This window comes from Carcharhinus amblyrhynchos, chromosome 4 (assembly GCF_965287045.1).
Source record: "Carcharhinus amblyrhynchos chromosome 4, sCarAmb.v2.hapA, whole genome shotgun sequence".
NCBI classification, from domain to species: Eukaryota; Metazoa; Chordata; class Chondrichthyes; order Carcharhiniformes; family Carcharhinidae; genus Carcharhinus; species Carcharhinus amblyrhynchos.
In genome coordinates this window covers 133,600,873-133,625,556 of record NC_137327.1, presented here as the reverse complement: position 1 = coordinate 133,625,556, position 24,684 = coordinate 133,600,873, and the positions used below count along the sequence as shown (strand labels likewise).

At 43.0% G+C, this 24,684-nt stretch overlaps 1 protein-coding gene across 2 annotated transcripts in view; it reads left to right on the top strand.

Annotated features, from left to right (window-relative positions):
- The window catches only part of cnpy3 (canopy FGF signaling regulator 3), a 31,332-nt gene that overhangs the window by 637 nt on the left and 6,011 nt on the right, over window positions 1-24,684 (top strand). Inside the window, exons 2-6 of one of the 2 annotated variants that reach the window (XM_080187902.1) lie at window positions 8,723-8,846; window positions 9,975-10,071; window positions 14,824-14,946; window positions 16,432-16,549; window positions 17,564-20,442. In XM_080187902.1, the coding sequence (XP_080044028.1) occupies window positions 8,723-8,846; window positions 9,975-10,071; window positions 14,824-14,946; window positions 16,432-16,549; window positions 17,564-17,811 (710 nt within the window). In that variant the 3' untranslated portion in view covers window positions 17,812-20,442. Of the gene's footprint in view, window positions 1-8,722; window positions 8,847-9,974; window positions 10,072-14,823; window positions 14,947-16,431; window positions 16,550-17,563; window positions 20,443-24,684 lie in introns of those variants that run through there. The other variant, XM_080187903.1, reaches the window with a different exon arrangement.

Below are 24,684 nucleotides of genomic sequence, written 5' to 3'. Positions count from 1 at the left end.
AAAAGTGTTTATTCCAGAAACAGCTTTAAGATTGCTTTAGTGCTGCAGAAACAGTGGTTTAATCTACTTTCCGATGATCCTTATTGGGAACTTTTAGGTTGAAAGCTATTTGGCCAAAGGAATAATTTCTGAAACGAAAACAGAAAATGTTGGAAAATCTCAGCTGGTCTGCCAAAATCAGTGGAGAGGGAATAGAACCAACGCTTTGAGCTTGGATGAAGGATCTGATGTTGGCTCTATTCTCTCTCCAATATGAATGTGGCTGATCTTATTGTGGCTTTAACTCCACTTTTCTACCTACACTTCCCCATCCCCCTGCCCCTGCAATAACATGAACAAAAGACCTGAATTTCAGAGGTGAGGTGGGAGTGACTGCCCTTGGCATCAAGGAGCCCCAGCAAAATTGGAGTCAATGGGAATCGGGGGAAAATTTCCACTGGCTGGAGTCATACTTGGCACAGAGGAAGATGGTTGTGGTGATTGGGTCGTAAGGTCAAAAGTGGGGATGACTATAATAATGATTTGGTGATGCCGGTGTTTGACTGGGTGGGCACAGTGAGAAGCCTCACAACACCAGGTTAAAGTTCAACCGGTTTATTTGGAAGCACGAGCTTTCAGAGTGCTGCTCCTTCATCAGGTGAGTGGGCAGCACTTCAAAATCTCATGCTACCAAATAAACCTGTTGGACTTTAACCTGGTGTTGGGAGGCTTCTTACAGTGTATAATATTCAGCACTATTCATGATTCCTCAGATATTGAAATAGTCCGTATCCAAATGTAATAAGACCTGGATGTTAGAACATAGAACACTACAGCACAAACAGGCCCTTCGGCCCACAAGTTGCACCGATCACATCAATACCTACCAATCCATAGACCTATCTATAACCCCCAATTCCATTAAATCCCATATACTCATCCAGAAGTCTTTTAAAAGACCCCAGCGAGTTCGCCTCCACCACCACTGACGGCAGCCGATTCCATTCACTCACCACCCTCTGAGTGAAAAACTTACCCCTAACATCACCTCTGTACTTGCTTCCCTGCACCTTAAATCTGTGTCCTCTCGTAGCGACCATTTCAACCCGGGGAAATAGCCTCTGAGAATCCACCCTATCTATTCCTCTCAACATCTTATAAACCTCTATCAGGTCACCTCTCAACCTTCGTCTCTCCAGGGAGAAGAGTCCCAGCTCCCTCAACCTATCTTCATAAGGCATGCCTCCCAGTCCAGGCAACATCCTTGTAAATCTCCTCGGTACCCTTTCAATAGCTTCTACGTCCTTCCTATAGTGAGGCGACCAGAACTGCGCACAGTACTCCAAGTGGGGCCTGACAAGGGTCTTATAAAGTTGCAGCATTACCTCCCGACTCCTAAACTCAATCCCTCGATTAATGAAGGCCAGTACACCATACGCCTTCTTGACCACATCCTCCACCTGCGAGGCCGATTTAAGAGTCCTGTGGACCCGGACCCCAAGATCCTTCTGCTCTTCAACACTGCTAAGACTCCTGCCCTTGATAGTGTACTCGTTCATCCCATTGGTCTGCCAAAATGGACAACTACACATTTATCCGCGTTGAAGTCCATCTGCTACTTCTCCGCCCAGTCTTGCATCCTATTTATGTCCTGCTGCAACTTCTGACATCCTTCCAGACCATCTACAACACCACCGACCTTCGTGTCATCGGCGAACTTATTAACCCATCCCTCCACTTCCTCTTCTAGGTCATTTATGAAAATGACAAACAGCAAGGGTCCTAGAACAGATCCCTGGGGCACTCCACTGGTGACCGACCTCCATGCAGAAAAAGACCCATCCACAACCACTCTCTGCCTTCTGCAGGCAAGCCAGTCTGGATCCACAAGGCCAAAGCCCCTTGGATCCCATGCCCTCTCACCTTCTCAAGAAGTCTTGCATGGGGGACCTTATCAAACGCCTTGCTGAAGTCCATGTACACCACGTCCACTGCTCTTCCTTCGTCAATGTGTTCAGTCACATTTTCGAAGAACTCAACTAGGCTCGTAAGGCACGATCTGCCCTTGACAAAACCATGCTGACTGTTCCTGATCATGCAAAACCTCTCCAAATGCTCATAAATCTTGTCCCTCAGAAGTCTCTCCATCAGCTTACCAACCACTGAGGTCAGACTCACCGGTCGGTAATTTCCCGGGCTATCTCTGTTCCCTTTCTTGTTATCCATACTTGGTTAACAAGTAGAACGTGAATCCCTCACTATCAACATCCTGGGGGTTACCATTGACCAAGGGTTGAACTGGACTAGCCACACAAATACTATCGCCACAAGGGCAGGTCGGAAGCCAAGAATCTTGTGGCAATTAACTCATCTCCTGAATCCTCAAAGCTTGTCCACAATCTACAAGACATGTCAGGATTGTGATGGAATACTTTCCCATTGCTTGGATGAGTGCAGCACCATCAATTCTCAAGAAACTTGACACTGTGACAAATCAGTCTGCTTGACTGGCACCCCATCCGCAAACATTCATTCACTCCACCACCAATGCACAGTAGCAGCGATGTGTACCATCTACAAGATGCACTGCAGGAATTCGCTGAGGCTCCTTCAACAGCACATTCCAAATCCACAACCACTGCTATCTAGAAGGACAAGGGTACCTCTTTTGACACCAACCGAATAAATAAACTCAAATTAACTTAGGGTAGAAGGACAAGGGTAGTAGATACATGGGAACACCATCATCTATTTCCCTTCAACTCACTCATTACCTTGACTTGGAAATATATAACTATTCCTTCACTGTCACTGAGTTAAAATCTTGGAACTCCCTCCCTAAGCAGCACTGTGGTGTAACTACATTGCATGGACTGAATAAACCTGTTGGACTTTAATCTGATGTTGTGAGGCTGCTTACTGTGCCCATCCCAGTCCATCGCCGGCATCTCCACATCATGAATATTATACAGTTACCCCCACTTTTGACCTTTATGATCCAATCACCATGACCATTGTGGACCACCGCATACATGCAGCGATCCAGGAAGGCAGCTCACGTTGACCTTCTCAAAGGCAGTTTGGGATGGGTGATGATTGCTGGTCTAGCCATTGACACCCACACTCAGAGAAAAAACACCAGTATCCTTGCAGGTCAAACATCTGTCTAATTCAGCCTTAAATATATTCAGTGACCCAGCCTCCACTCTCACTGTGGAAGAGCATTCCAAAGGCTAATGATCCTCTGATAAGAAGGAATTTCTTCCATCCCCTTAAATGGGGTATACCTTATTTTGAAACTATTGCCCTACCCCCCCCCCGCCTCCCCAATTTCTAGATTCCCCTACAAGGGGAAATATCCTCTCAGTTTCTAACTTGCTAAACCCCCTCAGAATTTTATATGTTTCAATAAGATCATTTCTCATTCTTCTAAACTCCAGTGCGTGTCGGCCCAATGTGTTCAACGTTTCCTCATAAGCCAATACCTTCCTCCCAGGAATCAGCCTAGTGAGCCTTGTCCAAATTCCAGCGCAAGCATATACCTCCTTAAGTAGCAAGACAATGTTGTACACAATACTCTAGTTGAGATCTTGTCAGTGGCTTGTCTGATTGTAGGAAGAATTCCCAACTTTTATACTTCATCTTCCTTGCATTAAAAGCCAACATTTAATTTATGTTTTCCTCCTACCTGTGATACATGTTCTGTATGCAAGGCATTTGTTTTCTTACCCTTAAAGTGATTGCCCCAATTTAAATAATCCCATCCCAGCAGCAAGCTTTTTGTGAGTTTTAGAAAACAAAGAATGTTATTTATTATTACACACCTGCCGCAAAGCTTTAACAAAAATGTCTCACTCAGTGACTGTCTCATGGATTAGGTACAGATGAAGCTCAAACAATACAATTACAATTTATGATTGTCTCAGTATCTTTCGTGCCAGGCCTGTAGTTTCTTAGATGGGTTGATGCTTTTGTTGAAGTGAAGGTCGTGTAAAGTGTAGGATTATCAGTAGGCTGTATGTCGTCCTGTAACCAGATTTCCTGGAGGTTGGCTCACAGATGAACTCCATGTCCTTCCCCCAGTTTCAAGGTATTGCTGTTCATTACCTTGGCTGCTTAGATTACTTCCAGCTGGTTTCATGGTTATCTGATTGAACTGTTGTCTGCCGATCATGTTCTTGCAGTTATTTTAAAAGCGGACAACAAATAGAGTCCCCATCATGTGACTCGTACAGTTTGAAGTGTTATAATGTAACTAATGATGATGTTGCAAGGATCAGCTGACCCAATAGACAATGTAACCAATGGCAAAGTGGTGTGGTGATCAACTTGGTATAACTAGCAAGCAGATAGGGATTGTAGGGAGCATTTGTGGCCTGGAGTATGCCCCAAATAATGATGTAATGAAGTTTCTTTATTAACCTTTTCTATCTTCCATTTACTTTGTGAAGCTAGTTCTTTTATTCCTTGCTACTTGAGTATCTTGAGCCCTTGAGTATTGAGGTGGGCGGCACAGTGCTTAGCACTGCTGCCTCACAGCACCAGGGAGCTGGGTTTGATTCTGGGCTTGGGTCACTGTTTGTGTGGGGTTTGCACATTCTCTCAGTGTCTGTGTGGGTTTCCTCTGGGTGCTCCAGTTTCCCCCCACAGTCTGAAACACATCCTGGTTAGGTACGTTGACCCAAAGTGTGGCGACAAGGGGAATTTCACAGTAACTTCATCGCAGTGTTAATGTAAGCCTTACTTGTGAATAATAAATAAACTTTATCCTTACTACTGGATGAGCACACAGGTATCTTTCTCTGAAAAGGGATAGTATGTTGATTATCTATCCTGTATTTGAATCTTTAAGTTCACCCTGTCTTGTTTGAATGAGGGACCACCATAATACAATGGAAGGTCTATGGTATCTATTCCCAGTTAACTAACATGCATTGAATTTCAATGTTCTTTCGTTCGTTGTGGAACAGAAAGATGGATTGGCTGGAATATTGTAATTCTTTAGTGGACGCTCCATCCTTAAACGGAGGGATGTGTGAATTCCTCAGATGGCTGCTAATGTCCATTGGTTATATATTTACATGAGACTCAGAACTGTCTGGAACTTGAAATACCAAAGGTCATCTGACCTTCAGCATCTATTTTAATAGTTTTTGTTCAATATGTTAAAAGTATTGGTTGAAAGTTCATAATATACTGGAAAATAACATCATATTATGCTTTTCTTGCCAAAATTGATATTTTCTGAAATTCTAACCCCACTTACAAAATTTTTGTCCACTCATTTTTACATATTCATATTTCTTTGCATGTTGCTCACAATGTGATTCATTGTATTTGCTCACAACTTGCTTTCCTACTACCTATCTTTATATCATCTGAAAATTTGACTATGATACAGTTGGTTACTTGTTCCAGGTCACTACTACAGATCAGAAATATTTGAGGCCCTAGCACTAATCCCTGTGGTCCTCTACTTATTATAGTTTCCCAACCTGAATATGATCCATTTATCCTGATTCTCTTTCCTGCTAGCTAAAATTCTATCTGTACTAATAAATCACCCCCAATACTTTGAACAGAAGAAATGGGAGCAGAAGTAGGCCATCTAGCCCCTCGAGCCTGTCCCGCCATTCAATAAGATCATGGCTGATCTGATAGTGGTTCAGTTCCATTTACCTGCCTGTTCCCAGTAACCCTTAATTCCCTTGTCTATCAGAAATCTATCTAACTGTGACTTAAACATATTCAACGAGGTAGCCTCCTCCACTTCAATGGGCAGACAATTCCAGAGATTCACTACCCACTGAGAGAAGAAGTTCCTCCTCAACTCTTTTCTAAACCCCCCCCACCTTATTTTGAGGCTGTGCCCTCTAGTTCTGTTTTCCTTTCTAAGAGGAAAGAATCTCTCTACCTCTACCCTATCTAGCCCCTTCATTATCTTGTAAGTCTCCATAAGATCCCCCCTCAGCCTTCTAAACTCCAACGAGTACAGGTCCAGTCAATTTAATCTCTCCTCATAAGCTAACCCCCTCATCTCTGGTATCAGCCTAGTGAACCTTCTCTGTACTCCCTCCAAGGCCAATGTATCCTTTCGCAATCTTGTAGTTGACAATTTTGTGCTAAATTTATGGATGAGGCTTCAGATGGTATCCCTGACTAATCCTGATACCTAGAATTCCCACTTACAGCACAAAATGAGGTACTGATTATGCACCTATGACGTGTTGTGTGATGTTGTAGGTGCTATGTAATGAAAACTGTTAATAACATAGGATGCTAAAGCAGGGGGGACCAGGGAGAAGAATAGGTTTTTCCCCCAGTTTGCATGAGCTTTACTCGCAAATCATTTTAGCTGGAATAAGTGTGTGCATTTCACTGTTTTTTAAAGTTTACTTATTAGTGTCACAAGTAAGCTTACATTAACACTGCAATGAAAGTTACTGTGAAAATCCCCTAGTTGCCACACTGAGGGAGAATTTAGCGTGGCCAACCCAACTAACCAGCATATCTTTCAGACTGTGGAGGAAATCTGAGCACCCAGAAGAAATCCACGCGGTCTTGGGGAGAACATGCAAACTCCATACAGACAATGACCCAAGCTGGGAATCAAACCTGGATCCCTGGCACTGTGAGGCAGCAGTGCTAACTGCAGTGCTGCCCCACTACGATACGGTAACAATTAGTTTGACCCAGTCCAATGAAGTAACTATGCTCAGTTGAAAGCATGTGCAATCTGTGACAGACACGCTGATGCGCAGTGTCACTAGTTAACACACGATCTCTCTTGCTCGTATTACAGGCTGTTTGTTTTTCTAATTGTTGTAGAGCAGTGTGTAAGTGACTAGCCTTTTTACTGACTGACAAAATTTCAAATTGAATTAAAACATGTTACTTTATTAATTCTTCCTCTTTTGGCACAAAAGCAGAAATGAGAGACAGTGTTGCTGTTTCTCTTTCCTTTGTATCTATATCGAAAAACAGTCACACTTTTATTCATTGACTGAGAGGCAAAGCAAAGGTAGTTTCCATTTTCTTAAACTTTTATGGGGGGTTTTATTTCAAGCTGTCCAAAATTGTTATTTTTATGGAGATGACTAGCATAGTATATAGAAATATTAAACTGGTGCCCTAGGTAGCACCCTTTTCATGTTGGAATTGGGGTTTTGTGTTCAGGGCGATTTGAAGAAATTTTGGCTTGTGGTGTACATACCAAACAACACTTCACCTTGACCCTGGATGCTTGATAAGAACAAAGAAAAGTACAGCACAGGTCCTACTGCCCCCCCCAAACCCATGCTGATCATGATGCCGTAACTAAACTTTAAAAAAAATCTGCCCCGACTCTGTCCCTATCTCTCAATTCCCTCCCTATTCATGTACCCATCCAGAGGCCTCTTAACTGTTGCTAATGTGCCTACTTCCACCGCTTCCTTTGGTCGCATGTTCCAGGCACACTCTGTGTGAAAAATGTCCCCCCCAAACATCTCCCTTTAACTTTCCCCCTCTCACCTTGAACTGTGCCCCCTTGTAATTGACACTTCCACCCTGGGAAAAAGCCTCTGACCATCCACCCTGTCTATGCCCCTCATAAATTTGTAGACTTCTGTCAGGTCTCCCCTCAGTCCTCATCTTTCCAAAAGGCAGTGTGGCAAATACCCGCACTAAAATTACTCACTTTGAGCATAGACATTCACAGAAATCCACTGCTATCAACGTGTTGCAAAAAAAAACAATCGCTGGTCAACACTTGATTCTTCAGCCATATGAAAGAGAAAGATAGGTTTGTGTTTCAGGTGGGACATTTCACGAGAACCAGACATACGTGAGAGAAGATGAACCAATCTGGATGAGGATTTGATCATTGACAATAGGGGTGATTTTCTAAAAAAAAACAACTGAAATCCATTAGAAGCTTATGAACAGAACCCCGTTGGCTAGTTCTTGATAAAACATTTGGTGATTTGCACACCTGAATATAGCGGTCAGCCTGTGGCATTCTCTCCCACAGGAAATAGTTGGGGCCAAAACGTTCTATGTTTTCAAGAAACAGTTAAATATAGCATTTGAGGTGAAGGGGATTAAGGGACATCGGAGGAAGGTGGGATCACGCTATTGAATTTGACCATTGATCATAGAATCATAGAACCCTACTGTGCAGAAAGAGGCCCTTCAGCCCATTGAGTCTGCACTGACCACAATCCCACCCAGACCCTACCTACATATTTTACCCGCTAACCCCTCTAACCTACGCATCTCAGAACACAACGGGGCAATTTTAGCATGGCCAATCAACCTAACAATAGAGAGTTTGAGAGTGGGGTGAGCATTTACCCTAATTAGTCCCCCTGACACAAAGGGGCAATTTAGAATGGCCAATCAACCTAACCCGCACATCTTTGGGCTGTGGACTTTTTAACTCTTGATGATCAGTCTTGATCATAATGAATGGCAGAGCGGGGTGGGGGTGGAAGTGGCACGGTGGCACAGTGGTTACCATTGCTGCCTCACAGCGCCAGGGACCCGGGTCACTGTCTGTGGCCATGCTAAATTGCCCCTTTGTGTCGGGGGACTAACTGGAGTAAATACTCACCCCACACTCAAACCTTCCATTGTTTTGGTAAGTAGTTATTAGGCATTTTGACTTCGTGACCAGCCCAACTCAAATAATGTGACGTACAATGTTACTGCTCTGTATTTTTAATTAGACTTTCCTTGATATCTATCTTCTTTAACTCCTTAGTTTGCAAGTACCTTGCTGTAGAGTTGAAATTGGCCTTTGAAGAAACGGGAAAAACCAATGAGGTGATTGACACCAAATACGGCTTTCTGGAAGGAAAGGAGTCGAAAATAAAGTACAGGCACTCGTAAGCAAATTCCTGAAAGTTCACTTATTTCTGTGCAGGAAACTGATGTTTATCTTTCTTTCTGGGCCTTGATGAAACTCAAAGTGGGATAAAGTAAAAGTTTATTTCTTAGTGTCGCGGTGGGGGGACACGGCTCGGCTGTTTTGTGCAGCTGGAAGGAAGTAGTTTTGATAAGGATACGAGGGAATGAAGTTCAGTTTGCATCAAGCAGTGTGCAAATGTTCCACACCTCATCTCTTAGTCTCAAAGGGTTGCTGGTTGTGGCAAGGCGGGGGGAGGAATTTTGATAGAGTTGTGAGAGTTGAAGCCAGTGAGTTGAAGAGGATCGACTTCCGGTTTAAGCTGGATGAAATCCAGGATCCATTGACGGACAGGCATTTCAAGGGTGATTGATGAACTGGAGCTAGGTCATTGTCAGCATTCAAATGGAAGTTGACTCGGTGCTTTGTATGGTGTAGTCAGGGTGTAGCATGTAAATGATGGAGAGGATTGGATCGAGCTCTGGGAATTGGCTCAATGAGCAGGGAAAGTGCTTACTCTGAGTTCAAAGAATAGAGTCCCTATGATGCAGAAGGAGGCCATTCGACCCATTGAGCCTGGACCAACTCCCTGACAGAGCATCTTGCTCAGGCTCTATCCCCATAACCCCACATATTTAGCCCCCCAACCTACACATTCTGGGACACTAAGGGGCAATTCAGCACGCCACATCCTTCTAGTGTGGGAGGAAACCGGAACACCCGGAGGAAACCCACGCAGACATGGGGCAAATGTGCAAACTCCGCACAGTCACCCAAGGCTGGAGTTGAATCCAAGCCCTTTGTACTGTGAGTCAGCAGTGCTAACCATTCTGCCTTGCCACCCCACTGTGCTGCCATGTACTTCACCAACAACTAACTTTTTAATTGACTTAAAATGATGTCAATGAAACTTTGTGGTGTTTAAGAGCCAGGCCACTTTATTTGCAAGTGTAAAAAAATCTAACCTCAGAGACAGAAATCTAGATTACTTTGTCTTGCAGCAGGGAATAGCAAAGAGCTAAATTCATCACAGCAGAATCTGAAAATAGAATTCTCCAGTGTGCCAAAGTGTCTTCTTATTAACTCTTATTTGTTTATTTTCTCGAAGTGACATTCGGTTAATTGAAGTAACTGAAAACATTTGTAACCGTCTGCTGGAATATAATCTACACAAGGAGCGAACTGGGAGTAATCGATTTGCAAAGGTAAGCATTGCTGAACTGATTTGATTTATTATTGTCGCGTGTGTTGGGATAAAGTGAAAAGTATTGTTTCTTGCACACTATACAGACAAAGCTTCCAGTTCATAGAGAAAGAAAAGAGAGAGTGCAGAATATAATGTTACAGTCGTAGCTAGGGTGTAGAGAAAGATCAGGTTATTGCGAGGTGGGTCCATTCAAAAGTCTGATGGCGGCAGGGAAGAAGCTGTTCTTGAGTTGCGGGGTATATGACCTCAGACTTTTGTATCTTTTTCACAACATGAGAAGGTGGAAGAGAGAATGTCCGCGTGCGTGGGGGTCCTTGATTATGCTGGCTGCTTTGCTGAGGCAGCAGGAAGTGTAGACAGAGTCAATGGATGGGAGGCTGGTTTGTGTGATGGACTGGGCTTTGTCCGTGACCCCTTGTGGTCTTGGTCAGAGCAGGAGCCATACCAAGCTGTGATATAACCAGAAAGAATGCTTTCTGTGATCTCTAAAAATTAGAGTCATAGCAGACATACCGAATTTCCTTAGCCTCCTGAGAAAGTAGAGGCGTTGGTGGGTTTCCTCATTGTGGAGGGACGAGGACAGGTTATTGATGATCTGGACAGCTAGAAACTGTCTTTACTGAAGGGGGGGAAAAGAATTATATTCTGGGTTTTGCTGGTGCTGGGTACCATGGTGGATTTCGTATTTGATGTCTTGTGGCATCTACATTGAAGGATTGTTGTTTGTGACAAAACAACTGTAAATTTATTAAATCACAAACTCACAGCTGACTTATTTTTTGTTCTTAGAATATGAGCACCAAAAGTACATTTATTGCCCATCCCAACTTATCTTGAGAAGCTGAACCTTCTACCTGAACAAGGGCAAATTCTGTGCTGGTCATGTTCTTCCCAATGGTGTTAGGTAGGGAATATCAGGATTTTGACCCAGCAACAATCAAGGACAAAGTTTCACACATCCAAAATCAGGTCATTCTTTGCAATGACTTTGCAATTATGGAACTCAATCCCATCCAACCAACTCTCTCCCTAAAGTCCATAAGTTTTTAAGCCCCTAGCTTGATGATATCAACTCACTTCTCTGTCACGTGGACTCTCTGACCTGTTTCAGTTTTTCTAATGCATTAACAATAAGTTTTGCTTTTTGGGTTTCTCAGTTCAAGAAGGAAATTCACAGCAGATTTCCTCATTGGTGCTGTTTCAAAAATTTTATTTTTGTTCTTGTCAGTTTGAATTTAGTATTCTTACATCATCCTGATATACCAAGGCAAGTGAAAAATTGTGCATTTGTTTTGAATTCATCCAAGTGTAACCGCAATTTTCCTTAAGCTATTTACAAGAATTTACAAAGATGTTGTCAGGACTCAAGGGACTGAGTAATGGGGAGGGATTGGACAGGCTAGGACTTTTTCTTTGGAGCGTAGGAGACTGAGGGGTGATCTTTAGAGGTGTATAAAATCATGACCCAAGACCACAAGGGTCGTGAACAAAGCCCAGTCCATCACACAAACCAGCCTCCCATCCATTGGATAGGGTGAATACACTCATTTCTTTTTCCTGGGGTCAGGGGATCAAGAACTAGAGAGCATAGGTTTAAGTTAAGAGAGGAAAGAATTAATGGGAACCCGAGGTGCAACTCTTTACCCTCTGAGGGTGGTACATATGTGGAATGAGTTGCCAGTTGAAGCAGGGACATTGACAACATTTAAAAGGCATTTGGACAGATACCTGGATAGGAAAGGTTTTGAGGGACATGGGCCAAATGCAGTCAAATAGGGTTAGCTTAGATGGACTTTTTGTTCAGCATGGACCAGGTTGGGCCAAATGGCCTATCTCCATGCCATACATTCTATGACCAGTGAAATATTCAAACATTTTCCCTGCACTCTATCCTTTTGAGTTTTGATTTACAAAACATGTAAATGTTTTACATTCCAATTCCTTGGAATCTGTGCCAACTTTCTCTGCCTTCACAAAGCAACATTGCTTTACTGCTCCTCGAACTCTGAGGGATATCCTGTGGCCCATCACGCTAATGCTTGCATAGAGTCCTATGGTTTACCTTGTCTTTACTTACACTAGCTGTCTGTCATCGTATCTAACTCTCAGAATTATTCCAGAGTAATCCGTCCATTCCCTTACCCAGAGGGTCATTCCGGATGTCATTGTTCTTTCAGTGAAGAAATGCTTATAGACAAGAATGACGGAAGAAATGTTCAGTGCTGAAGCTGACTAGGTACCCCTGCTAGTATGGATTACCTTAAAATAGTGCTAGAGCTTATCTTTTCTACATGTGTAAGGCTCATGGTTTTTTTTAAAGTTTATTTATCAGTGTCACAAGTAGGCTTACATTAACATTGCAATGAAGTTACTGCGAAAATCCCACACTCCGGCACTTGCTCAGGTACACTGAGGGAGAATTAGCCTGGACAATGCACCTAACCAGCACGTCTTTTGGACTGTGGGAGGAAACTGGAGCACCCGAGGAAACCCACGTCGACACAGGGAGAATGTGCAAAATTTGAATTGATTTATTTCTGTCGCATGTGCTAACATACAATGTGAAGTATTGTTTCTTGTGCGCTATACAGACAAAACATACCGTTCATAGAGAAGGAAACCAGAGAGTGCAAAATGTAGTGTCACATCATAGCTAGGGTGTAGAGAAAGGTCAACTTAATGCAAGTAAATCCATTCAAAGGTCTGACAGCAGCAGGGAAGAAGCTGTTCTTGAGTCAGTTGGTGCGTGATCTCAAACTTTTGTATCTTTTTCCAAAGGAAGAAGGTGGAAGAGGGAATGACTGGGGTGCGTGGGACCCTTAATTATACTGGCTGCTTTGCCGAGGCAGCGGGAAGTGTAGACAGAGTCAATGGATGGGAGGCTGGTTTGCATGATGGATTGGGCTACATTCATGACCTTTTGTAGTTTCTTGCGGTCTTGGGCAGAGCAGGAGCCCAGACCAAGCTGTGATACAACCAGAAAGAATGTTTTCTATGATGCATCTGTAAAAGTTGATGAGAGTCATGACTAACATGCCAAATTTCCTTAATTTCTGAGAAAGTAGAGATGTCTGTGGGCTTTCTTAAGAATAGTTAACTGTAGACTCCACACAGACAGTAACCCAAGCCGGGAATTAAACCCAGGTCCCTGGCACGGTGAGGCAGCAGTGCTAACCGCTATGCCATTGTGCTGCAGGGACACAGTAACAGCACTTGCCGCTAATCTCAAGGAAAGTTTCCTACAAATCTAGTGATCAATTTAACATGACTTTCCCCTCTCCCAATGGCAGTTTAAATCTGGGCGCCAAAATAAAGGGATCTCCAACAATCCAGGAACAGTGATGTCAGCAGACAGGATAAATAATCCATCACATTGAAGTGTTCTTGCAGTGAACAGACCAGGAAGTTAGAAGCACTGAATCCCTCCAAATTAAAATTTCATCTTTCTGGACTGGTTAGTATGTTTATCAGTAGTCATGAAGTTAGTTAATTAACTACTTAAAGACTAGTTCAACATTCAATAATGTGCAATGGATTTTCCAATCAGAATGGACATTCTTGAGTTCAGTGAGTGGGCGAGGGTCTGGCAGATGGAGTATAATGTTGGTAAATGAGAGGTCATCCGTTTTGGTAGGAATAACAGCAAAATGGACTATTATTTAAATAGTAAAAAAATTGCAGCATGCTGCTGTGCAGAGGGACCTGGGAGTCTTTGTGCATGCATCACAAAAAGTTGGTTTGCGGGTGCCGCAGGTAATTACTAAGCGAAATGGCATTTTGTCCCTTCATTACTAGAGGGGTGGGGTTTAAAAACAGGGACCTTATGTTGTAGCTGTATAAGGTGCTGGTGAGGCCACACCTAGAGTACTTGTACAGTTTTGGTTAAATGAAAGGATATACTGGCACTGGAGGGGGTGCAGAGGAGACTTACTAGGTTGATTCTGGAGTTATGAGGAGAGACTGAGTAGATTGGGGCTATACTAATTGGAATCCAGAAGAATGAGGGGAAATCTTACGGAAACATATAAGATTATGAAGAATTTAGATAAGATAGAAGCAGGGAGGTTGTTTCCACTGGCAGATGAAACTAGAACTTGGGGGGATGGCCTCAAAATAAGGGGGAGCAGATTTCGGACTGAGTTGAGGTGGAACTCCTTCTCACAAAGGGTTGTGAATCTGTGGAATTCCCTGCCCAGTGAAGCAGTTGAGGCTTCCTCATTGAATGATCTTAAGACAAGGATAGATACATTTTTGAACAGTAAAGGAATTAAGGATTACGGTGAGTGGGCGGGTAAATGGAGCTGAGTCAACAAAAAGATCAGCCAGGATCTTGTTGATGGCCTACTCTTGCTCTTAGTTCTCATGCTGTTTCCTGCAAGGTTGAAAAGCCAGAGATTGGCACTGTTTAACAGTTTCCAAGTTCACAACCATGTAATGAAGCTCAGTTTTCATCATATTCTCAAATTGACCCATTATTGCCAGAGGAATGAAGCAGTAGTCACTTGGCCTGGAACTGTCTAAATGCTATGAGGATGTACAGAGCACCCAGTAATATAAGCCTTAGCTTTATCCCCATAACTAACAATTGCCTTTAAGCACAGCGAAACAGTCACTAAAGACCAATTTGTGACACTAGGAGAAGCTGATGAGTGAGATTGCATAAAATAACATTAAACTAAAAGCAATAGTCAAATGTATCTTTAACCAAAAATCAAGTACAAGTGTTTTATTTTGCTTCTTTCCAAATCAGGGAATGAGTGAGACTTTCCAAACTCTCCATGGCCTTGTTCATAAAGGTGTAAAAGTTGTCATGGACATTCCCTATGAACTGTGGAATGAGACATCAGCTGAGGTCTCTGACATGAAGAAGCAGGTATGTGCAGAGCACCTGATCTACAACTTGGTTGGGGGTAGTAGAGGGAGGGGTGTAGCGAGGGATGGTGGGAGGGGAGGTGGTAGCAGGTGAAGTGCTGCTTTCCAAAGAAAGATGATAACTAATTCCAGATCCATCGATTCTTCGATTGTAAACTGCTTTGCTCAATATGGAACTGGAGCGAAGAGACCAGGAACATTCTAGGTTTGGTCTGAGGTGATCTAGGGCTGAGGGGCATTGAGTGCTACAAGCAGGAGGGGAGAACAGCCAACGTTTCCACTCCTGGTAACTTTCTGGTGATCTCTCTTGTGTTTGTGTTTGTGTCCTTGATGCCCTTTGAACGTGAATAGACTTTTGGCATTCATCGTTGAGTCTCAGACATGGCAAATGGGTTATTAATCAGGGTATTGGAAAGTCTTTAGCACCATTGGAACATGATCCTGCTTTCCGCAAAGGAAGAAAAAATATAAAAGGCAAACATATTGTTATGCTATTGATTTGCCTCATTTACTACATAGAATCATAGAATCCCTACAGTGCAGAAGGAGGCCAATTTCCCCCAGGTCCACCCCCTTGCCCTATCCCTGTAACCCCTGCCAAACCTCCTAACCTACACATCTTCGGACACTAAGGGACAATTTAGCATGGCCAATCCACCTAAGCTGCATATCTTTGGAGTGTGGGAGACCCATGCAGACATGGGGAGAACATGCAAACTCCACACAGACAGTCACCCGAGGCTGGAATTGAACCCGGTCCCTGGAGCTGTGAGGCAGCAGCGCGTGACCATGATCTTTACAATATGGTAGTAACGGTGTTAATAAAATGCATATAAGTTTAAAGGTAAATTCTCCCCCTGAATTTCAAAATTTAAGCAAATTGAAACAAATTGTTTGGGGAGGTGGGTGGGGGTGCCACGCGGGTTCTAACCCTTGGGAGGAGCATTGGAGGGAGGTGGCAGAACGTGGGACAGAACTGCTTTCACACATTCCTTTAGAATTCATCTGTTGTTGTTTGAGTGTTGCTGCATAGTAGTTGCAAGTTGAAGAATATCCCGACCACACAATGATTGCGTGATGATTTTCTACACAAAATGTCTTGTTCTCAGCCTGCTGTTAACCAACAAAATACCAGTGGGGAGCAAGATGCCCTCTTCATAATATGAATTTAAATAGCTTTCAATGAATTGGTTACATTGACAAAAAAAAAGACACTTAGCTGACTGTTGGTTTTTCTATTTATGCATAATATCCGCTGCCATTTTCTATTCTTTCTGTTTCTGAGTGACATTGACGTGGAATGTGACAGACTGTGTCTTCTGTTGCTTGAATTTAAGTAAGTTACTTTTGATGCTTGAATGCCCCACCTGGTGTTTTAAAGCCATTTAGGGATTGGATGGCAGTGCAGATAAATATGTTAAAAGCAGTGAAACTGTGTTGGTGCTTGTCTAACTCCACTGTGTGCTCGCTCTCTCTCATACCCCAGTGTGATGTAATGGTGGAAAAGTATGAAGATGTTATTGAAGACTGGTATAAAAATCACCAGGAGGAAGATCTCACCATGTTCCTCTGTGAGCAGCATGTGCTGAAGCCCCATGAGACAGGTAGAAACTTTTCTAACGCCTAAAAGTCCTGGCGACATGCACCTCGTGTAGGCAGGCTGTTCTAATTTTTTTATTGCAGGCAGAACAGTCATCATTGGGTGGAAACCAGCTCGAGAAACCCTGTGAAGGAGCAAAACTGTATTTCCTTATCTTCCTGCATTGCTGTGGCATCTCTTATTGTAAGTTGCAGTAACAGATCTCTTTAGTTTAAGATGAGAGAAACATAAATGATCCCCTCGCAACCCCCCCCACTGCCTGCATGTGCTGCTTTGTGGCATATTTCCTAATGTTAGAGGAGCTGGACTGGAGACAGATGGTCCCCACTGGGAAGGCAATGGCCTAGTGGTATTATTGCTAGGCTACTAATCCAGAAACTCAGCTAGTGTTCTGGGGACTCAAAACCACAACAGCTGGTGGAATTTGAAGTCAATAAAGAACATATAAGAATTAAAAATCTATTTTTGACCATGAAATCATTGTTAAAATGGGTGGCACGGGCTTGTAGGGCCAAAGGGCCTGTTTCCTGTGCTGTGCTGTTCTTTGTTCTTTGTCTATTGTTGGGAAAACCCATCTAGTTCACTAATGCCCTTCAGGGAAGGAAATCTGCCATCCTTACTTGGTCTGGCCTACATGTAACTCCAGAGCCACAGCAATGTGGTTGACTCTCAACAGCCCTTGGGCTATTAAGGATGGGCAATCAATGCTGGCCAGCCAGTGATGTCCATGTCCCAAGAATGAAGTTTCTGTCACTGATGCTATCCTGCTGCATTGTCGAGGTCTCCTTAGGCTGCAATCAATTAGAAGTCATTGAACTCAAGAAAATAAAGCTTCTTTTGTAAAAACCATTACACCTTGCTGAATGTTGGGAGCGCTCAAATGAAACCATTTGCGTAGTCACAGTATAGCTGTGCAATAAAGCCTTATTTTTCCATTACGTTACGTGTGCTAAAGAAAACAGAAGTAATTTTCCAAAGACTCTTGCACAAAAGGTGAATCAATCTGAATCTGTTTCAGAATGTTTGAGGGAGAAATGGAATGGCCAGAAGGGGGATCCTGCGATGATCGATGAAGAGAAGAAGAAAAAGAAGAAGAAAAGTAAGGATAAAGAGGGCAAAGAAGGGAGTAGCAAGAAGGAGAAAAAAGGAAAGAAAGAAAGGAGACCAGAAGAGGACAGTGACCAGGACGGGGAAAAAGACATGTCGTCTGATGATGAGCAAACCCAACAGAAACCCCCTCCCTCCCACAGACCCGATGAACTGTAAAGATTGAAGGATTCGGCCAGGAAGTATTGGTTCTGAAAAGTGTGATAAAGAGCATTGCTGGTGAATGGGCAATAACTGACCCCAGTGGACCCTCTTCATAATATGAATTTAAATAGCTTTCAATGAATTGGTTACATTGACAAAAAAAAAGACACTTAGCTGACTGTTGGTTTTTCTATTTATGCATAATGATCGACTGCCATTTTCTATTCTTTCTGTTTCGGAGTGACATTGACATGGAATGTGACAGACTGTGTCTCCTGTTGCTTGAATTTAAGTAAGTTACTTTTGATGCTTGAATGCCCCACCTGGTGTTTTGTTTTCAGGGGTGTTTTGAAAGTGTTTTATTGAACGTGTAGATCCAAGAGCAGGAAAATTAATCTGTATTTCATCTTCTTGTAGTTTAGCCAGCGGCAAGGAATTCGTAATCTTTAAAAGTCGACATTTTGACTTGCACTGGGGATTTGAGTCAGGAAATGATGTCAGTGCTCTGTACACGAGTTGTTCTGAAGTAAATGACGCTCAATTCAATGTTGCCAAGCGTAGCAGGAGGCTTGAAAGCCAATCCCATGATTCCTATTGGATCAAAACACTAAAGTGAGGCCTAGTGTGAAGTATGCCCAGAGCTGAAATATAAAATCAATTTATAGCTTTTCAAGGTTACTGGTCTCCAATCGTAAGGACACAGAAGGAGTTGAGAAATGCATCTTCCAAAACAATGGGTCAGATTTGCATCTTAAAAAAGAAACAAGTTGACGTATTTAGTTACTTATAAGCTGTGGGTTTTGTTGTAGGGAATAAGGACCCCATTGTACACTGAAGGCAAATTCATGGATTTTCCATTTTCATGGAGCGCCACATGATCCTTTGAACACCAGTAAATATTGTGGAATCCCATATAATAAAAACAGAATTTGACTTACAAATCATCCTAACTCAATAGCCCCTTGGCTTTCATTTGATCCACATCTCTTGTATAGAATTTGAGTTGTGTACAGATGACTAAACCACACAATTCTTTCACGTACTGCCGAAAAGTGACTCATAACCTAGCGTTCTAATGTGTGCATTCAGCTATGGATGGGCAATAAATGCTGGCCTTGCATTCCGTAAATGAAAAAAAATGATTGCCAGCTAATTAGATTTAAAGAAAATCTAAAATCCTTTCTTGATCCAGCTCAGCAGAAACATTTAGAAAAACACGCATTGTTTTCAAGTTAAGTCATTATTTCAAGGCAATAACGTGGGTCTGGATGACCTGAACAAACTAAGCCGTTCTCACTTGTGGGTTTATGAACTTATCCCAGTTGACAGACAGATAAACATGCACAGTTGCTTACAAATAAGATGCTTCATTCATTCAGCGAAATGAAGGCCCCTGGACTTCCTGTACCCAGGTTTGCAATAGACACAGTTGTCTTGATTCTAGGAATTTTCCACTCACCTCGGCTAGTGACTTCTGTAAATCAGTAACCGCTTGTGCTGTTGCTGTTTCTTGCGATGGAAACAACTAATCATTTGGGGCGCGGTGCTGTGGAAATTCACAACATCTATCCGCTCAACTTTAGATAAACAAGGCTTTGGGAAATGTAAATTTTTAAAGATATTTGTTCAAACGCCAATGATATCCTTCCATATGTTTGTTGCATGTTGCTTTTGAAAACACATTCTGATTTGACAGTTGATAGCACAATTTCACAGCACCAGAATAATTTAAAACTACTTAACAACTGGTCCTGACATGTTTTTTTTTTCTGGGCATTTTGGAAATCGTCCAGCTTAACCATTCTTATTCAAATGTCAAGAATGTTCATTTTTGGCAGCAGGAATTAGTCAAAGTGGCTCTTGTATTATACCTTGGCAGAGTGCTCCGAACTCTTAGAACAAAATGAATGTTTGTTTTTATTTCGCTCATGGAATGTGGCCTTCATTGGCTAGGCCAGCATTCATTGCCCATCTCTAATGCCCTTGAGAAGTCAGTGGTGAGCTGTCTCCTTGAATTGCTGTAGTCCCCGAGGTGTAGGTAAATCCACAATGCTGTTAGGGAGGGAGTTCCAGGGTTTTGACCCCGTGACGGCGAAGGAGCAGTGACATATTTTCCAATGTGTGGCTTGGAGGGGAATGTCCAGGTGCCAATGTTCTCATGGATCTTCTGCCCAGCCCTGCCCTTGAAGATGGTGAAAGTGGCCATGGGTTTGGATGGTCCTGTCTAAGGAGCCTTGATGAGTTCCTGCGCTCACAAATACGACAACATATCTCCTTACAGATGCCTGGTTCTTTACACTCACTTACCTGGCCCCACAGTCCTCCTTAAACATCTAAGGAAAGTGGGTGCACAAATTACCCCAGACCATGGCTGCGAATGTGTTGAGAGTCCAGAGACAGAGGTTTGGAGGAGACGCACGTGATCTCTGTCAGAAATAACACTTTTTGCTGCAAGGAATAAAACCTGGAGTGTGGTTGCTTTTATTCTAATGGAGGCAAATAAAGAATTGAGTGAAAATGTGGGATGAAACTGTGTCCATCCGAACTTTTTCAGAAGCTGGCTAAACAGCTATGTTTTTCTGTTTGTATTCATTTTTGTGAAACCTCAACACTCAATAAATTGTTGGTCATATATTTGATCTGTAAGTACCCAAATGTGTCTTAAATCATTTCCATCTAGAATATTCTTCTTCACCTGTTTGAAGTGAATGAATTTCCCATTGAATCAACTATGCAAAAGTCAATAGTTCCCCCAACAGCCGCTTCCCCCCCCCACCAACCAGCACCCCCTCCAACATCCCTGCCCCCCAATGCCCCCCCCCCCCAACACTGCTGCCCCTCCCAACACCCCCGCATAGATACTTTGCAGCAGAATTCTTGCTAAATTCTAGTGTTTCAAAATATGGATTGAAGTACTTTCTTTGTTTTGAGTCTTGGCAGGGACATCATTGGGCACTTTGTGGGCTCAGGTGCATTGTATAATCAGAAAATGCAGATTTCTTTGCCATGATTGTGGCATCCTTCTGGCAAGACAACACTTACTCCTCGCTCCAGAGACGTTGTAATTCAGGACCAGGGGCTGTTGGCTTGTGGTAGAGGAGAGAGGTAAATGGCTTCTGACAAGAAGTCATGTCAGTCTTAGGGGAGAACCTTGTTGCATCAAGCCTTGGGAGGCCAGCCAACCAAAAGAAATAGGTTGCCGGTTGATTTTTTTTTTGTCGTTCTCTCACCCCTCCCCTCTCATTCAACATTATTTTGAGGTCCGCAAATGGTCAAGTTCTTGAATTCTGTTGGCCTCTAAACAGGGGAATCTGGAATCTATCTGGCAAACCCTGCATCCAGGATTTAAGAGTGTAAAGAGCTAGTATTAATTATTTATCTGTCAGTACCACTTCAGGAACAGCCACAACAATGATGTGCATTTATATTGCGTCTTTAACTTGGTTTTGGCCACAATGCCATAACCATGAGAACATAACGGAGGTTTTAACCTCCACCTGCCACAAAGACGCAGCAAACTCAGGCATATGTTTGAAAATAGATGAGAGGAGGTCGGACAGTCAAGGCAAGTGGATCCTATCCATCTCCCCCTTGTAAAGGCAATGAATTATTTGAAAATAGGCTGGGAAATGGAAAACACTGTGGGACTGAGCTTTTAGAAGGGAGTAGTAGGCTGGATTCCTGACATAGTCTGGAATCTCTCACTGAGACCTTCCTAACCATTCTTCCCCTTTTACTGGAAAGATGTTGTAGATACACTGGCAAAAATATCAGTAGAACCGAATGTCAGCTGACAAGTAGGTCTTGGAAGTCATTTATGGTGCAGAAGGTCATTTGGCCCATCAAGTCCATGCCCACTTTCTACAGAACAACCCAGTCGGTCCTACTGCGCTGCTCAATCCCCATGGTCCTGCAAGTTTTTTTCTTTCAAGTGCTCTCCAACTTGAGATCATTGAATGTTTCCACTTCCACCGTCCTTGTGGGCAGTGAATTCCAGGTCATCACCACTCACTGCTCCCTACATTCCCCCTGCACTTCTTGTCCAAACTCTTAAATCTGAGTCACCTAGTCATTCTACCATCATCTAAAGTGGGAAGAAATCTTCCCTGTCTATCTAATTTAAGCCTGTCATAATTTCTGAGGATGGTGGAAGCAAAAATAAGCAATTGGAGGGTCTTGCAGGGCTATAAAGAGCAACAGGGGCAGGGACATGCGTGGTTTGCTCTGTGAGGAGCTGAGATAGACTGGATGGGCCAAACAGCCTCCTAATAGTTAGTCCTGGTTGGATCCCTTCTCATCACATTGTATTTAGCCCTCTTCCAATTTAGAAGTTATATATTAGGGAGTTCCTTGCACTTCTCCATCACTATTATCTTTATGATACAATGATCACTCTTACCCAAATTTTCACCTGCACACATGGTCTGCTTGGCCCAAATAATTTCCCACCACTTAATCCCAATAGCTCTGTTCTAGTTGCAAGAATATATTATCAAGTAAGTTCTGAACACACCCATTTGCTCTCAAAACTGGTGTTGGATTTGAAAACTGAAACCTGATTCCCTGAAATGAATTTGGGCAGTTTCAACACAGCTCATGACAGAGGCAAGGCCACAATGAAATTCAGCTCTGACTCAATCTCAGCAGGGAGACTGCAGAAGTTGATTGCTGGGGCAATGTTCAAATTTCACGCCTGGCATCTGGAGAGGGTCCTAGCGGGGCAGAAATAGAAACATACGGATTAGGAACTAGAGGAAGCCGTTTGGTTCCTCGCGTTTGCTCTGCCATTCGGTGAGGGGCGGCATGGTAGCACAGTGGTTAGCACTGCTCCTTCACAGTTCCAGGGACCTGGGTTCGATTCCCGGCACGGGTCACTGTCTATGAGATATAGAGTTTGCACATTCTCCTCGTGTCTGCGTGGGTTTCCTCCGGGTGCTCTGGTTTCCTCCCACAGTCCATGGTTAGGTTGATTGGCCGTGCTTAAAATTGTCCCTTAGTGTCCTGAGATGCTTAGGTTAGAGGGATTAGCGGGTGAAATATGTAGGGATAGAGGGTTAGATCCTGGGTGGGATTGTGGTTGGTGCAGACTCGATGGGCCGAAGGGCCTCTTTCTGCATTGTTGGGTTCTATGATTCTATTCTATAAAGATTATGGCTGATTTGATTGTGACCTCAATTCCACATTCTGCTCCTCCCCCGCCCGCACCTTCGAAATGACCTCATTCTAAGTACGAAAATTCATAAAATGGTTTTCAAAATAGAAACATCCCAAGAATCACATGCTGAATCACCTACTCTAAAATTCCTTTTGGCACACGATCCTCCCCTGGAAAATAAAATTTGGCATCTCTCCAGGCTGTTTTTAGAGCTTTAAAAGGCTCCTGTGCTGACAGAATATTAAATTTAAACTGTTGCCTATCGATATATCTGAGTGATGAATATCAAACTTTAAATTTCCTGTTTGTATGAATTATCCAGATAATATATCTCGTATTCCATCATATCTACACTTATTCATTATCTTATATGATTTGTATCATTTCAGAACGTTAATGTACCACTTTGTGGTCGAACAATATTGAGAAACAGCTGTGACAGCTCCTCCTTCAGTGATGGATTAAAAATAATAGTAATATTATCTGTTAGGATCTGGGCTCTATTTTAAATGTTGGCATCCTTTGTATCTGTGGCAACTGGTGGACAGCTTACATCTGTATGGTGATATGAAATGAGTCAGCTAGATTGATCAGGTGGCACAGCGGTTAGCACTGCTGCTTCACAGCGCCAGCGACTTGCTTCCATATCCTGGCTTGGGTCACTGTCTGTGTGGAGTTTGCACGTTCTCCCTGTCTCTGCATGGGTTTCCTTCGGGTGCTCTGGTTTCCTCCCACATTCCAAAGGGTTAGGTGAGTTGGCTGTGCTAAATTGCTCCTTAGTGTTTAATTAAGGTAAATGCATGGGGTTATAGGGATAGAGCCCAGATGGGATTGTGATCAGTGCAGACTCAATGGACCGAATGGCCTCCTTCAGCATTCTTGGGTTGTATTATGTATTGTGAGTATCAGTTGGTATTTTCCAGTGCAACATTTTCATACATTCGTGTACAAATATACCTTTTTGTAGGGAACCCGTGTGCTAAGAATGCAGATTAACATTTCAGACATTTATTCGTTCACAGGATACGGGCATCACTGGCCAGCACTTTTTTTTATTCACACTTAGGGCATGGGCATCACTGGCTGGCTGCCCAAGGGCAGTTGCTAAGGCTTTGGAGTCACATGTAGACTGGCAGACTTCCTTCTCTAAAGAACTTCAATGAACCAGATGGGTTTTTCTGACAATCAACAATGGTTTCATGGTCATCGATAGATTCTTCATTCCGCATTTTTATTGAATTCAAATTCTACCATCTGCCGTGGTGGGATTCCAACCCAGTTCTCCAGAACGTTCACTGAGTTTCTGGATTAATAGTCTAACAATAATACCACTAGGCCATCGTTTTCCCCACATTTACTGTGCATCCCTAATTTCCTTTGAGGAGATGATGGTAAACTACTTTCTTGAACCACTGCAGTATCTAGTTGTAGTGGCTTGATAGATTGGGACAGTAAAAAGCCTGACAACACTAGGTTTAAGTCCAACCGATTTATTTGATAGTAAACTCACTACCTTTCGAGGTTTCCCTCTTCGTCAGGTGAACCTGACGAAGAGGGAAACCTCAAAAGTGAGTGAGTTTACTATCAAATAAATCGGTTGGACTTAAACCTGGTGTTGTCAGACTTTTTACTGTGTTTACCCCAGTCCAACGCCGGCATATCTACATCATTGATAGATTGAGGCCAGGCCATGTCAGAAGACAAATAAGCATCAGCCACATTTTCGTTATCAG